Genomic DNA, 16542 nt, shown 5'->3' with positions numbered 1-16542 from the left:
GTGCTATCATTACTATTTTAATCAGTCTTCAAGCCTCAACTTAGGCTTGGTGACTCCTTTCCCAATAGATGCAGATGCCAACCTCACCATCTTCTGACTACCATGTCACTGGTGCACAATGCCTGCTTTCACTACAGCCTTTCACACAAAGCATTTATCCTGTTGCTAAACTGTCTGATCTTCCCACCCTTTGGATGAGAACTGCATCTCTTCCATCTCTAATTCTGAGTGGCTTGGCTAAGACATTCACTGACTTCATGGAGCAACTTCACCTACAGAGGAAAGAGCCATCCTCCGGTGGGCAGGTGATGTGTCCTTGTTCTTTCCCTGACATGCCCAGTCCTCTTGCAAGTGACTTGAAAGGATGCACCGGCCTGGCTGCAGGCAGAGCGGGAGTCTGGGAGACAGATCAGCTGTAGCAACCTTTTATTCAAGGATGAATTGGAAAAACCAACCCTGACCAGTCCATTTATCTCACATCTTGCTTCTTATCCTGCACCAAAAATGAATGGGATACTAGTGGTTCTGACCCCATGGGAAAACCTAGAGTGACAACATCAGCACTGCCAGCATCCAGTCATTCATTCTCTTTTACTTATTTTTAATTTGTGTGTGTGTGTGCACTTCAATGTCCCTTATTTTTAAAAGAGTAAGGTCAAATTGAACAAATGGCCCTGGTGACTAGAGTGACCATCTGGACCTCTCTGGGCAGCTCTTTGGGTGGCAGTTGTAGGATCAGGTACTCGTTCAAGCACCACAACCCCAGCTTAGAGTGAGACCAATTCAGATGCTTAATCAACTTCTCTTTCCTACCTCCTGCAGTTCAAATGGCATTTTGCCCCCATCTCCCTCCAAAGTGGCAGATATCACAATGCCATGCATTTGCACAAGCCAGTCCCTCTAACAGCAGATGTGATCCTGAGGCTGGGCTCCTGAGTTGCTCCCCACTTGGGAGCCCTGTATGGGATGAATTGCATCCCCTCAAATTTATATTTGAAGTCCCAACCCCCAGTACAGTAGTGCCCCCTTATCCAAGATTTCACTTTCCAAGGTTTTGGTTACTCTCAGCCAACTGCAGTCCAAAAATATTAAATAGAAAATTCCAGAAATAATTCGTGAGTTTTTCATGGAGCATCCTTCTGAGTAGCATGATGAAATCTCATGCTGTCCAGCTCCATCCCACCAGGAACATGAATTGTCTAAAATATCCATGTTGTCTCTACTACCTGCCTATCCGTCACTTAGTAGCTGTCTCATTTATTGGGTCCAAAAAACATAGTATATGTAGGGTTCAAAATGATCTGTGATTTCAGGCATCCACTGGGGGTCTTGGAACATATTCCTAGCAGACTGGGGGGACTATGGTACCTTAAAATGTGACTGTATGTAGAGATAGGGTCTTTTATTTATTTATTTATTTACTTTCATTTATTTATTTATTTATTTTTTTAGACAGAGTTTTGCTCCTGTTGCCCAGGCTCAAGTACAATTGCACGATCTTGGCTCACTGCAACCTCCACCTCCTGGGTTCAAGTGATTCCCCTGCCTCAGCTTCCCAAGTAGCTGGGATTACAGGTGCGTGCCACCATGACCTGCTAATTTTGTATTTTTAGTAGAAACGGGGTTTCACCATGTTGGTCAGGTTGGTCTCGAATGCCTGACCTCAAGTGGTCCACCCTCCTCGGCCTCCCAAAGTTCTGGGATTACAGGTGTGAGCCACCATGCCCTGCTGGAGGTAGGGTCTTTAAAGAGCTGATTAAGCTAAAGTGAGGCCATGAAAGTGGGCCCTAATCTGATATGATTGTATCCTTAGAAGAAGAAGAGATGAGGACACAGATGTACACAGAAGGAAGAGCACATGAGGAGACAGGGAGAAGATGTCACCTAGAAGCAAAGGAGAGAGGTCTCAGGAGAAACCAGCCCAGCTTCCACAGTTGTGAGGAAATAAATCTCTGTTATTTAAGCCCCCAACCTGTGGTACTTTGTTATGGCAGCCCTAGCTGACTAAGACACAGCCCAGTTGGTTGGTTCTGACACTTCTTACCGCAGTTCACTGCATTTTCTTCACTGAATTGCAATTTATCTGTTGGCATATTGGGTTGGCCCGCTGGGGTGACAGGCCTGGCTTACGCACTTTTATTATCTCTAGCACTGAGAAACCCTGGCATTGATAGCTGCACGCGAAGTGTTTGCTGAATTCATGAGAGCTGCTCCTGCAGTGAAAGCTCTGCAAGTGTCCAGAGAGGGACAGGAATCTTCTCTTTGGGCAGGAGTGATCTTTTCACTTCACTTGCAAAGTACATCAGATGCGAAGGTAGCCCAGGTGTACAGTGTTGCGGAAGGGCCTACTGGAAGTTTCTTTCCTAATTTTCAACTGGTGAGATTTGATGATTTGGTAGACTCACTGATCATTTTGTTCTTTTTTGGGTTCTGTGGTGTTAGTAAATGACTATATTTATATTCAAGTTCTCTGTCTTGTACTCTTCGTCGCTCTGCCATTCTCTCTTCCGCTCCCAGCCCCAGCCCCACCTCTCCTTCTCCCAAAGGCTCCCAGTGGCCCTCCCAGACTTGCTGCAGGTGGAGAAAGTGTTCGGCTGCTGGTCCCCTCTCCCCTCACCCACCCCAGCTGAGCACTAACAGCTCACATCTGTGGACCTTACTTTCCCCATAAACACACATGGGTGTGCTGTAAGGGCTTACCGCAACTCTGGTAGAGCACTTCTAAGCCGCTGTCACTGCAGACCGTGTGTGTGGGCCAGGCTCTCCCACCGCTGCCACCACTGCAGCTGGGAAAAATCAGAGTCCCGAGGAAGAGAGCAGCTGTGAAACCCTTCATGGTGAGGGCCTGTGTGGGATACACAGAAAAATAACCGGCCAACAAAAAGCCCATGAAGTTTCTTCCTCTCCCCTCACCAAGGCGGTGGGATGTTCAGTTTCACTTCTCAAATTTTAGGCTCTCTGGGAACCACAGTCAGAAGTAAAAGGCAGTGAGCAGAGGCATTTGATACTGTTCCCCCAGGACCTTGAATCTACAGGTGAGGCTGGTCTATTCTGGGGTAGGATGCTGGTCTATTTCTGGTCTATTTCTGGGGTAGGTGTTGACTTTCTGCTTTCACAGGGAGAGGGGCAGTAGTGATGCGTGAACTTACCTCTCGGGGCTCCTCAGAACAGCCCAGGTGAGGTTGTAATCTTGGGAAGGACAAAGCACAGGCCACCATCTGTTTCCCATCTCCAGCCCCCGTGTCTCTGCAGGGTTCCGATCCAGGCTGTGTGTGGACCAGGGACCTGGCTGCAGCCAGCAGGCAGCAGTTGATAGCAAGAGGGTTGCAGAATGATATTTGGAATCTGGAATGAGGCTTTGGCCCTATTGCCACTTTTGTCTCCTCTGGCTCTGGCTCTGCTCTTCGGTTTGGGATTTTAGCAGTGAATTGTCCAGCTGCAGAACAGACCTTGTTTTGGGAGCTGCAGATGTGGTCTCTGAAGTTGAGGCAGAGGCAGTAGCCCTGAGAAGTGAGCCGTGTTCTATTTGTGGGTTTGGCTTGGTAGAAAAGGCAGGAAGGGTGGGGAGGTGGGGCCTCCCTTAACGAGGCTGGTTTAATGGTTTTGGTGTTAGCGGGATCATTGACATCACATCTCACTTTCTCTTCAAAGCCAAGATTCTGTCTTCCTTCTTCCATGTGTCTCCGTTCTGCTGCAGGACAGCAAGGTTTCTCAGTCTTGATTCCCCAACCCTGCCCCAGCTCCACCTTAGTGGAAGAGGACCAGAGTCAGTGCCAAGGTCAGCAGATTTCAGGAGCAACAGAAAACACGTTTCCTTGGGAGGAACGGCATTTTTCTGAATGCACTAGGTAAATTTACTATTTCTGCTGATGGCTAATCAAAAATGAGAGTCAGCTCAGAACTTTTCTTGAAATAGGTGGAACTTAATTACCAATAAAGTAATTGGTAAATAATTTGGATTTCTTGACAGACATCAGAGAGTAGTCATTTGGAGAAGGAGCAGCTCTGGATTGGTTATTTTTAGGTGCCTCTGCAGGTAAGTTCAGTGATGTTGGCTTTCAACAGCAGTTCTCCAAGCGCGGCCTAAGAAGATGACAGTCTCAGCTTCCACTGGGGGCTTGTTAGAGATGCAAATTCTGGGCTACTCACAAGACCTACTAAATCAGAAACTCTGGGGGTGGGACTCACCATTCTGGAGTTTCACAAGCCCTCCAGGTGTGCCTGATGCAGTCTCAAGCTTGAGAACTGCTGACTTTTACAGAACACAAAGCGAGGGTTGAGCCCCAAGGGAGTGGTAGGACGTTGCTCTAAGAGGAGACAAGGTAGCCCCTCTGGCCTGCATGAGCGGAAGGCAGCTATGCTGTGAGCAAGATCTCGGGAGACGAGTCTGAAGCTCATGGTGAGAGTGGGGGCCCTGGTGGAAGGGTGGTTGCCCCTAGTAGGTCCAGGATGGAACACAGAAGCTTTCCCTTGGGATATTTGAGTGCTCCAGCAGTTGTAAAGAGAGCTCTGAACATGTGAGTGAGGAGAGCAATTGAGGGTGACACCTTCCTTCCCTGCAAAGTGCGTGATGATTGACACTGGAGGAGGAGCCCAGGAGTGCAGGGCAGGAAGCAGACAACCTGGCAGAGAGCTGTGAGCAGCTGTGGCAGGAAAACGGTCTTTCTGGCAGTCTGTTCTGGCTGCCGTAACAGAAATACCTTAGCCTGGGTGGCCGAAATGACCAGCATTTCTTTCTCACCATTCTGGAGGGTAGAGGTCCAAAGTCAGAGATTAAGGTGCTAGAAGATTCGGTGTCTGCCGAGGGGCTTCTGGTTCACACATGGTGCCTTCTGGCTGTGCCCTCACATGGTAGAAGGGCCGAGGGGTTTCTCCTAGGTCTCTTTTATAAAGGCACTAATCCCACTTATGAGAGCTCCATTCTTATGACCTAATTGCTTCCCAAAGGCTCTACCTCCTAACAACATCACCTTGAGGCTTAGGATTTCAATATATGAGTTTGGGCGGGGACACAAACATTGGCTTTATTGAAGAAACCAGGCCATCTGAAGACAGGGCTACGGATTTCTGAGAATCAAAAGACCTGGAAATGAAAGGAATCATAATTCAGGGATTGCACTAGGATTTAGAAATATTCCATATGGACCAATCAGGAACCTTGTGATCATGGTGACCCTAGGACAGTGGTCTTCAGGGCATCAGCATCAGCTGGGGGACTTGTTAACATGAGCAGATTGCTGGGCCCTACACCAGAGTTTCTGTTCCTCTGTGTCTGGTGAGGCCTGAGAATCTGTGTTTCTAACATGTTCCCAGGTGATGCCAGTGCTGTTGATCTGGGGTCACATTCTGAGGACCTCTGGTTTAGCTTATAGAATTTGGTTGTTTGCAGAAAGTACAATTAAAAAAACTCTTCTTAATAAAATGTTTCATTTTATGACAGATGGCATTTCATATAACCCATATATAACACACCCAAATGGGATAAAAGAGTAAGCCACATTCTCCAAGGAATTCTACGTACTGGTTCTGCCTACTGAAAATGGGATTTGGTTGAAATCATTAGTCATGGCCCATCTAGTTCAGAAATCAACCCGTAATGATGTCTTGAAGAGTTCTTTAACTAGAACCTTTAGAAAGACAGCCAAAGCGTTCTTTGAGAATGTCCTGTTCCCTAATTATAGAATAAAATTAGAATCAGTTTATGATAGTTATTTAAAATATGGTTATGTCTATGTAATGGTAACCAAACACAAACATACTGTCAGGCTTTGATGCTGACTTCTAATCTCTTAGCAAGCTGTAGCTGAAGAAGCGGTGCTCTGGTCTCATTCAGATTTCTCTTCTACTTTTTGGACAATCCTCCTCTTCTTCCATGTCTCAGGCTGCTCTCCATACACACACACACACACACATATACACACATATATATATACACTTTTTTTTTTTTGAGATGGAGTCTCGCTCTGTCACCCAGGCTGGAGTGCAGTGGCACAATCTTGGTTCACTGCAAGCTCTGCCTCCTGGGTTCACGCCATTCTCCTGCCTCAGCCTCCTCAGTAAATGGGACTACAGGCGCCCGCCACCACGCCCGGCTAATTTTTTTGTATTTTTAGTAGAGACGGGGTTTCACCGTGTTAGCCAGTATGGTCTCGATCTCCTGACCTCGTGATCTGCCTGCCTCGGCCTCCCAAAATGCTGGGGATTACAGGCATGAGCCACCGTGCCTGGCATATGTGTGTGTGTGTGTGTGTGTGTGTGTGTGTACAAAATTTTTATTTTATTTTATTTTATTTTTTTTGAGATGAAGTCTCACTCTGTCACCCAGGCTGCAGTGCAGTGGCATGATTTCAGCTCACTGCAACCTCTGCCTCCTGGGTTCAAGTGATTCTCCTGCCTCAGTCTCCCGAGTAGCTGGGATTATAGGCACGTACCATCATGTGCAGCTAAGTTTTGTATTTTTAGTAGAGACGGGGTTTTGTCATGTTGGCCAGGCTAATCTTGAACTCCTAACCTCAGGTGACCCACCCGCCTCAGCCTCCCAAAGTGCTGGGATTACAGACGTGAGCCACTGCCCCCACCCTTGCTTTCCTTTTATAGAGGTCTTCTTGGGGATGGTGCCTTTCTTTTCTTGCAGAGTAAAAATATTCTTATCAAGATGACCATCCCTAAAGCTGTTCTTAAGGAGAAAATGTTTGTTTGTGGAGAGCCTTTAAGAATCAAATGTGAGACTCTGGGGGCAGAAGTCCAGTACGTATGTAAGCAAGTAAGGGTGAAGCTGTGTCACAAGAGAAAATACAATACTCCATGGAGTGAGGAGAGAAAAAAGAAAGGACCAGGGGAAAAGAGGAGAGGAGAAGAGGAGAGGAGGGAGAGGAGGGGTAAGCAGGTGAATGGTTGGTGTGGAGTGGAGGGAAGCAGCCTGCCAGCAGGTGGGACAAGCAAAGGTCCCTTAGGAACAGATTCTGCATTATTTCCTGTGCAGTGTGCAATGTGACAGCCCTCTCCTCTCTGTGACCCACAAAAGTTTAGAAGAGACTTAACAGCTAGGAATGCTCTCTATGTGCATGCGCATACACACACGGGACAAAAGGCCAGAGCTTCATGCTTGCGTCAGTGTGGTGTGCAATAGAACTGACGGCCGTGGCAATACGCCCTCCCTTGGGAAAGTGATTCAATAGCTGGGTGAGCATCCCACTTCCCTAGGACAGGGAAGGGGGTTTGGGCCAATGTAACCTACATTACATGTGCCAGTAGATGGCAGACAGTCCTAACTATTCTTTGACGCTACACAATGATGATGTAGCACTCTGTCTCCAGTGCAAATGTACCTTCCTCATCATTTGTATTCAGCTGTGGGTGCTCTCCTCTAATTTCCCTCAGATCTTTATCATATTAGGCAAAAATTTCCCTTTGCATAGCGCTGCCACTTTGCTTTTTTTCCTGTGGCCTGTCTCTGAGTTTCTGCCACACTGCAGTGGAAAGAGACAGGTTTGATGACATTCTGTCTTTGTCTTCTAGATCAGGGGTCCCGACCCCCTGGACCACAGACCAGTACTGGTCTCTTAGGAACTGGGTGACATGGCAGGAGGTGAGTGAAGCTTCATCTTTATTTACAGCTGCTTTCCATTGCTCGCATTACCACCTTAGCTCTGCCTCCTGTCAGATCAGCAGCGGCATTAGATTCTCATAAGAAAGCAAATCCTATTGTGAACTGTGCATGCGAGAGATCTAGGTTGCACACTCCTTATGAGAATCTAATGCCTGATGATCTGTCACTGTCCCCCATCACCCCCAGATGGGACCATCTAGTTGCAGGAGAACAAGCTCAGGCCTCTCATTCATTCTGTATTATGGTGAGTTGTATAATTATTTCATTATATATTATAATGTAATAATAGAAATAAAGTGCATGATAAATGTAATGCACTTGAACCATCCTGAAACTACTCGCCACCCACCCTCCTATCCACGGAAAAATTGTCTTCCACAAAACTAGTCTCTGGTGCCAAAAAGGTCGGGGACTGCTGTTTTAGATTGAGTGCAACCTGAGAACTGCTCCCCTCCTGTGTAGGAGTCAGGAAACCATGCTACTTCCTGTGTAACACTGTTTCACAGCCCCCTTGACTGACTGCTGAAGTTTTACTTTTTAGTTAGTTTCAAACCCTGTGTTATATAGGCTACACAAATATTTTGTGGAATTGATGCCAGTCTACAGAGCTTTTCGGTAGAGTCTTTCTCTCGATCTCTCAGACTTCTGGAAGATTCACTCCACAGAAAATGTGAGATGCCCCAAAGTTGCTTGGGCTCTTGATGTCACATACTTTGTGTATGTATTTGATAGAAATGTATAGAAATCAACTATATGCTTTCTACACAACTAGGAAAAATTCTTCTGTCTGTCTACTTGCTTCAGGTTCTCCCACTCATTTATCTAACAAATATTTATTAAGCACCTCCGAAATGTCAGCTACAGTTCCCAGCACCAGGAATACAGCAAAACAAAGTTCTTGTTCTCATGGAGATTACCTTCTAGTGGAAAAAGACAGACAATAACATTTTTAGTACAATTGTTTAATGAAAGAGAAGGGACTTTGCTTTTTGAAAGGCTTCTTGGGTTTCCCAAGGAAAATTGGAGTAAGTGTTCTGAAATATTTTCAGCTGGCTGTTTATTGTGTATACACAATAAGCTTTTTTTCTTTGATTTGCTCCAGACTGGTAGCTCATCAGGGTTACCAATAACTGTTTGCTCCAATGGACAAACTGTAGCAGGCCTATCTGGGACACTACCCTTTCCTTATTTCCTTGTTTCCCCATTTGTTATTAATATTTCATTATTCTAAGGACATACTATGCAAAGTACTTGCTTTTCAAATAAGTCTACATATACTATGGCAAACTACAAACAGAAAGGTTTTTGTTGGTGTGAGGAACACGTATGCTGGGCCAGGAAAGAGGTGAGCACTTATAGATCAGTCTGATCAATTTTCCAGTGATGAAAAGAGCAACACATTGCAGCATTCGATTAAGGTCAAAGAGATTGCTCTGAGCTTCAGAGAGGGGAGCGGTAGCATGAAAAGACTGACAACCATTGTATAAAATTCTTCTGCAGCATGGGACAAATTAGCAACTTGTAGCTACGACTCTGTTCCTCAAATTGAGAACGCTCTCAAGATCTCACCTTGATAAGATTGAAGTGATTTCAGTAAGTCGAAGGAAAAACACTGGGGAGGGAACCAGAAATGGGATGAAGAATGCAAAGAGTTCTTTTACATGCTATGAAGAAGGGGTACTTACTTGCTGTTGTAGGTAGGATCCCAGGCTCTGGCTTCACTGTGTCCCTCCAGTTCTGGCTAATTCCAGAACTTCTGGCTGCCATTATGGGATTTGCACTTGCCATGTTTAATTCAAAGTATTGGAGAGCCTGTTTTGCTCGACTGGCAGGTGGTATTTGGAATAAAATAATTTACTTTTCTCTGGATCAGACCCTTGGGGATGTTCTTGAGTTCTCTCTCCTGGCAGCGGCTGGCAGATCCACCCAGAATTCTTCTGAAGAGGTCTGATGAGGTCTTTCTATTTCAGAATTCTTCTGAAGATGTCTTTTAATTCCCTGAAGTGATAAACATCCCAGCAGTAATTTTGACATACAAATAATGACCTTTGAAGTAGCCTGTGTTTTTTCTTTTTTGGAATGAATAAGAATATCTGAAATGCACTTCTGTTATGTCTCAGTCATTCTTCTATGTGCTTTCCATGTATTCTTTGATCCATTTCATCCTCACAGCGGCCTTACAAGGTAAACACAGTTCTGTCATCCACTCCTTGCCCCACCTCCCTACCCAACCCCTGGCTCTGCAACTCTGAAATAAATTCCAAAGTCTTCCAAGTCTGCAGAGGAGGAAATTTTTTTTTAAAGGTAGTTCTTTTGGTGGAAAAATTTCATCTAAACTGATGAGACTGTTTATAGTTTTAATTTATCTCACCTGGGTGTAGTTCACTTTGTTTCGCTGCGGACTATCAATGATTGATTTGTGGTTAATGGGTACTGCACCAGACTCTGTTACGGGTGTTATAAAATGTAAACTCTGTCACCTTTCTGAAATCAAGAAATTCTGATTTATAAAATGCATCTGTACCCAAGGATTTCAGGGAAGGGATTCCTGGGCCTGTTGTATGATGATTCTTGTTCTTCTGATGAGGAAACTGAGGCATACTGAGTGACGCATCCAAGATCACACACACAGTAGGGCCACTGGAGGTCAGACAGTGAAACTCCCATCTTAAGTTCTTGGTCTCTGAGAAAACGGCCTCTTTCCTACTACGCCCAGTGGTTTGCTTATCTTCTACTGTAGTGATATCCCAAAAATGACCCTCAAGCGTTTGGAAACTGGTGGGACTTGGACCATGTAGCTTCAAGAAGCAGGTCTGCCCCATGCTTCTGTCTCTCTCAGATGGAGGGAGAGAGGAAAGGGTGAGGGGAGGGGGCTCAAAGTGAATGGCCTGTGTGGGCTTGTAGGCCTGGGCTGAATCTTGTCTCTACTCTGTGGTATTGGTAGGTCACATAAGTTACATTCCCTTAATGTAGGTTAATTTACCGACAAAAAAGTCAGTCATAATCAATAAATGGTAACTGTTTTATTACTCTTTTTATTTTTGGAAGAATCTAGATATCTGGAGGTGCCTTAAAGCTGAAAACTTCTTTGTAATCTAGTGTGCAGACTCAGCTGGGGCCAGGTCCTGCACTGTGAGGGACTACATGGATGAACCTATGTGATACACAATAGCTTCTCATTAGAAATGTAAAATAGCCACGGAAAACAGGACTCAGTTCAGAAGAGAGAGGTTTGGCAGATGGCTCCTGGAGGAGTCTGATAAGTGGTGCTTTTCCTGTCTCCACTGCACACGGATGAAAACAAAGGGTCAGATGATTTCACGGCACGCTGCTTCATAGACACAAATTGAGCTCTCTGATGTTACTTTGAAGCTTGGATATGTGGGCTCCAATTGTAAGGTTATTGATGAACAAAGTAGGCTTTCAGCAGAGAGTGGAAGGGGAAGCAATTTGTACTTTTCAGAGAAAATGGTGCTTCATTGGCTGTGGCCTCTGCTCACCTAGAATTTGAATCATAAAGTCTCTGGTCCTGAGCTGTCACTTCTTGCCCAAAAAACTAGTTTTTCTTTTGTTACTGTTTTTGTTGTTGTTTCTTTGTTTTAGAGATGGAGTCTTGCTCTGTTGCCCAGGCTAAAGTGCAGTGGTGTGATCATAGCTTATTGCAGCCTTGAACTCCAGGGCTCAACTGATCCTCCCACCTCAGGCTCCTGAGTATGACACTAAAGGCATGCACCACCATGCCTGGCTAATGTATTTTCTAGAGACGAGGTCTTGCTGTCTTGCCCAGGGTGGTCTCAAGCTCCTGGCTTTAAGCAATCCTTCTCCCTGCCCTGGCTCAACCTTCCAAGTAGCTGGGACTACAGGTGTGAGTCACTGCACTCAATCTTTGTTACCGTTTGGAAGTGTGAGATTGGAAACTCCCCATCAAAGTCACTGAAAAATAGTATTTCCACTTGATATGGTTTGACTGTGTCCCCACCCAAATCTCATCTTAAAATTTCACGTGTTTTTGGAGGTAATTGAATCATGGGGGCAGGTCTTTCCCATATTGTTCTCGTGATAGTGAATAAGTCTCACTAGATATGGTTCTCTAAGGGGGAGTTTCCGTGCACATGCTCTCTCTTTGCCTGCTGCCATCCATGTAAGACATGACTTGTTCCTCCTTGCCTTCCACTATGATTGTGAGGCCTCCCCAGCCATGTGTAACTGTAAATCCATTAAACCTTTTTCCTGTATAAATTACCCAGTCTCTGGTATGTGTTTATTGCAGTGTGAAAACAGACTAATACACCACTTCATTCCACCCGTGTGTCACCGCCCTAGATAGGACTCCTCATGGTCTCCTGGGACCCACCATGGCCCCCTCCCAGATCCATTCTCCAGTCTACACCCAGAGCTATCCTGTCTGAAGGCGCGTCTGCTAAGGGATGCCCTGCCAAAGCCTCTTAGTGCCCCCTGCATGTGACTTTGAGGCCTCGCATGCTTTAGTCTCTTCCCATCCAGCCTCCCTGGCTGTGGGTGCTCCAGCCTTGCTGCCTGCTCTCCCCTGCCCTGGCATCTCTAGTGCCTATCCTGGAATGCCCTTCCTTACCCCTTCTTTGCCATGTCCTTGAGAGTTCAACTCAGTGCTTGCTTCCTGAAGAAAGATGCTCTGTCAGGGCTGGGCAACTCCCACTAAACTCAGCTCCTATAGCCCTGTGACCTTGCCTCTGCCTAGCATGACTCAGAGTCAGTCATCTGATGAAGGTCAGACTCCTGCATGATATGCCAGGGAAGTTTTCTTCCTCCCCACTTTATTCCCATCCTTCCTTCCTTCCTTCTCTTCCTTTCTCTTTCCACCCTCACTATTGTGTGCCCTATGCCTACCACATAATAGGTATTCGGTAAGATATTTTAGGCTAAATGGACAAAATATAGAGGATGAGGACAGCCCCACAAACTTGCCTTTCTGGCTGTGCCACTGGACCTCTGGATTTGGCAGGCAGGGCAAAGTAAGGTGGGGCAAGGGGCTTCCCTCCCAGGCAGTCTGGCCCCCAGGAAGTTAACAGAGTGTGGGTGTCATCTTCCCCTGAAAGTAGATCACAGTTCCTTTTTCCTCTGTTTTTGCTTCTCATTCTTAAAGTAGTATATTCTAATTGAAGGATTTGGGGGATATACAGGCCAACCTTCCTCTGTGGGGCAGGGAAACTGGAGAGACAGGAAAAAAAATCACCCATAATCTCAATACCTAGAAGTCACTGTTTTTTGTGTGTTTTTTTGTTGTTGTTTTTTTATTTTTTTTGAGATGGAGTCTCGCTCTGTCGCCCAGGCTGGGGTGCAGTGGCCGGATCTCGGCTCACTGCAAGCTCCGCCTCCCGGGTTTACGCCATTCTCCTGCCTCAGCCTCCCGTGTAGCTGGGACTACAGACGCCCGCCACCTCGCCCGGCTAGTTTTTTGTATTTTTTAGTAGAGATGGGGTTTCACCGTGTTAGCCAGGATGGTCTCGATCTCCTGACCTCGTGATCCACCCATCTCGGCCTCCCAAAGTGCTGGGATTATAGGCTTGAGCCACCGCGCCTGGCCCTGAAGTCACTGTTATTTACATCTTGTGAAATATCCTTCCAGTGCACACACACGCGCGCGTGCGCGTGCACACACACACACACACACACACCCCATACTGTACCAACTGTATAAGCTATAACATATTATAGTACTTCTGTTGGTTACTTAGAATTCTCCCATTACTTGACTTTTAATAACTACATAGTATTCTGCTGTATGAGTTGACCACAACTTATTTAAACAATTTACATGTAGAACTTAATAACAAAATAATTAATAGGAGATGATGCTACAGAGTTGCTTTATTGCTCTATTTTTGTTCTGCCATGCTTATTTTTCCATGTGATAAATACCTGAAAGTGAAATGCTTGGTGAAAGAATTACCAGATTTTTCAGGAGTTTGATACATGCTGTTATGTTGTTTTCTAGATACATTGAAAAATTTAACCATCCCATCAGCCACTAGACATTATAATTTTACTGTATTTTTTGTTAAACATTGTCAGATAAATGTTAGGTAAACATTGGTTCTCCTTATATTCACTTGGGGTTTTTTCCAGCACTAATGGAGTTGAATTTTTTTTCACATTATTATTAATGGACATTTGTGTTTCTTCCTTACTAAATTTCTGTGCAAGGCTATTGCCTATTTTCTGTTATAAAATCAAATTTAAAGGAAAGAAACAAAAGGTAAGAGATTGCTGAATTTAAACCTTCATGAAAATTCAGTTTAACCAGCATTTATTGTTACCTCCTTTTTGCACAGTGCTTTTTATTCTTGGACAAACATTGTTACGATCTAGTGCAGTTAAAGAAAATCTTGCAACGAGATTTGTTTGAGACTTAAGTTTACCCTGTGGATAATGCCCGCTATTAATAAAATATACAGTGCGTATAATATATAAATAAAAGAAAAAGAATTCTTGACCTAAGGTATTGCATTTTCTTGGGTGATTTGTCTATATTTGTAGATGATTAACTTGGAAGTCATGTGGGAAAAGGTGAATTCAGGTGTTTTAGTTGCGAATGTTCAAGGCAAACACACGACTGTAGACTGCTGCTGCCGTTTCAGCTGCAACTTGGAGTACACGGTCTTCTGGAGAAGCTTCTAAATGTTTGGTAAAGGCAATTGAAGTTGTGTGACCAATTCCTTATATGTTTTTTAAAATTTTTTATTTTTAAACACAGGTGTCGCTCTGGTGCCCAGGCTGGAGTGTAGTGGTGTGATTATAGCTCAACTCTTGAGCCCAAGTGACCCTCCCACTTCTGCCTCCCAAAATGTTGCGGTCACAGGCATGAAACACCATGCTCGGCCGTCAATTTCTTATATTTTGAACAAATACAAAATATTATTACTCAATGATTGCTCTCTCCCGAGCACTCACCAGCAGAGGACACTATATAAGGGAGTCTGCATGAGGTGCGTGGAGTTGGACCGGCAGACCTGTGTCTGCATTCTGGTCTCACTAATGACCACTATATGACTTTGGCAAGTCACAGACTCTCACCGGCAAAATGAAGCTTATTAAATCCGTATTTCAGATTTGAAAACAAAACAAGATAAAGATTGAACATGTATCAAAGTGTTTTATGTACACACACACACACACACACACACACACACACAAATACCCGGGGGGAGAGACTTAAGTTTACTCTGAGGATGATACCAACTATTAATAAAGTATACAATGCTTACAACACATAAATAAAAATAAAAATAATTCCTGACCTAAGAATAAACACACACGACTTATACATACGTACACACCTGGTAGCCTTCGTTAGAAAGTAATTCTCAGTCTAAATTAGAATTAGGGATTGGCACAATATGTGAATGAACACAATAGTTTAAAAAATGCTAGTGAAGAAAATATCAACAAAAGAGTAGTTTCTAACAGTGTCGAATATGATTCAGAAGATTGGAGCTTCTTGGTGAACAAGTAGAAAACTACTCTTTAAAGTTAAATGAGAATGATTTACTTCCCACTCATTGGTAGACTAAAACCTACTAATTTTTGGAGAGAATGGCTGGATCAGAACTACATCCATAATTTTCCAGGCTGCTTGGTTGCTGTGTTTTGCCAAGGAAAAAGATTACACATCATAATACAGACACTTATATAGCAACATTTATATTTTTACCCTAGTGCTTCTGTCTGCTTTCTTATTTCTGCCTCATAACAGTCATTTACATAGGCAGTCAGATATTACAGGTATGGCTTCTCTGTTAAGGAAAAGGTCTTTGTCATACATCCTTGAATCCTTTGTGTCTTGAATGGTGTCTGGACTATAGTTCACGGTATTAAGAGTTAGTTAACTGAACAATAATAAAAAGAAACAACTAACTTACCTTTTTGAGAGCTTCTAAGATGCTAGGCACTGTGTTTTACAGGGATTTGAAGCAGGTATTGTATAATACCCATTACACAAATGAGGAAACTGAAGTTTAGGGCAATTAAGTAATTTGTTTAAGGTCTCAAAATCACAGAGCCAAGATTCAAATCCAGAGCTAATATCCAAATCCATTTTCTTAACTATAACACTCTATTGCTCCAAGTGAATACATTAGCAGGGAAACAAACTCTATGGTAAAGGAATAAATGCAGGATAAGAAAGATTAGGTTTTTTGTCCATGTTCACAAAGCTTACCATTCGTGGGTTGTAACTAAATGTCTTTGTTTGCATTACTCCATCTGCCTCGGCTTCCTTGGCTGTACCCTATTCCAGCTGGAGAAGATAAGAGATTAATCTGTCATGCCTAGAAGTGTTATTTGTCCTATCTACTCTTTGCTTTTTTTCATTCCCACCTCCTTCTGGATTAATATAGTATTCCTTTGGTATTCCATTTTATCTCCCCTAGCAGTTTTCAGCTATACCTTCTTGTTTTATGTTGTTAGTGGTTGCTCTAGTGTGTGGTCCAGTAGGCTAGCCATTTGCTACGTTAGCATGGGAAATACGGCTGAAATGAATTGAGATGTATGAATGGTTTAACATACACACTAGCTTTTGAAGGGCTAATGTAAAAAGTGTAAAATAAATAGCTCACTAGTAATTTTTTATGTTGATTACATATTGAAGTTATAATATTTTGAAGATCCTAGGTTAAATATAGTACTACAATTAATTTCCTCTATTTCTTTTATGCTTTTAATGTGGCTTCTAGAAAATTTAAAGATACATTCGTGGCTTGTATTTGTGGTTTATATTATATTTCTATTGGACAGTAGTGCTCTCAAGATATTATATTAATAATATAATATAAGATGTATTAGAATAACATAATAATACAAGTAATAATTATATAATTATCAATAATTATACAATATATAGTGTAATAATTACATAATTAATACATTAATTATATAATAATTATATAATAACATAA

At 43.6% G+C, this 16542-nt stretch overlaps 2 protein-coding genes across 5 annotated transcripts in view; one reads left to right on the top strand and one right to left on the bottom strand.

Moving 5' to 3' along the window:
* The window catches only part of LY86 (lymphocyte antigen 86), a 65516-nt gene extending 61818 nt beyond the window's left edge, over positions 1-3698 (bottom strand). For all 3 annotated transcript variants that reach the window (XM_007973786.3, XM_073005635.1, XM_007973789.3), the window contains exons 1-2: positions 3150-3698; positions 2701-2845 (exon numbers count right to left, since the gene is read on the bottom strand). In XM_007973786.3, coding sequence (XP_007971977.2) covers positions 2701-2845; positions 3150-3677 — 673 coding nt within the window. In that variant the 5' untranslated portion in view covers positions 3678-3698. The remainder of the gene's footprint in view (positions 1-2700; positions 2846-3149) is intronic.
* On the top strand, positions 430-13167 carry LOC119626783 (uncharacterized). 2 transcript variants are annotated; one of them, XM_038005713.2, is made up of 6 exons: positions 430-1575; positions 1814-2377; positions 2954-3035; positions 3698-3848; positions 3971-4036; positions 7519-13167. In XM_038005713.2, the coding sequence occupies exons 2-6, from the start codon at positions 2201-2203 to the stop codon at positions 7688-7690; spliced, it is 648 nt and encodes a 215-aa protein (XP_037861641.2). In that variant the 5' UTR covers positions 430-1575; positions 1814-2200; the 3' UTR covers positions 7691-13167. The 2 variants fall into 2 exon arrangements, with proteins under 2 accessions (XP_037861641.2, XP_072861737.1); XM_073005636.1 differs by having other exon boundaries at positions 430-2377; positions 7519-7588; positions 9110-13167.
* Positions 13168-16542: the final 3375 nt, after the last annotated feature.

This window comes from Chlorocebus sabaeus, chromosome 17, assembly GCF_047675955.1.
Source record: "Chlorocebus sabaeus isolate Y175 chromosome 17, mChlSab1.0.hap1, whole genome shotgun sequence".
NCBI classification, from domain to species: domain Eukaryota; kingdom Metazoa; phylum Chordata; class Mammalia; order Primates; family Cercopithecidae; genus Chlorocebus; species Chlorocebus sabaeus.
The sequence above is the reverse complement of the archived record's forward strand: the minus strand, read 5'-3'. Positions and strand labels throughout refer to the sequence as shown.

Coding starts and splice junctions, on each gene's coding strand:
- LOC119626783 (XM_038005713.2), top strand. CDS start 2,201: ATGAGAGCTGCTCCTGCAGTGAAAGCTCTGCAAGTGTCCAGAGAGGGA. Junction 3,036..3,697: donor CCAGGACCTTGAATCTACAG/GTGAGGCTGGTC, acceptor GTTCTGCTGCAG/GACAGCAAGGTTTCTCAGTC. Junction 4,037..7,518: donor ATTTTTAGGTGCCTCTGCAG/GTAAGTTCAGTG, acceptor TTTGTCTTCTAG/ATCAGGGGTCCCGACCCCCT.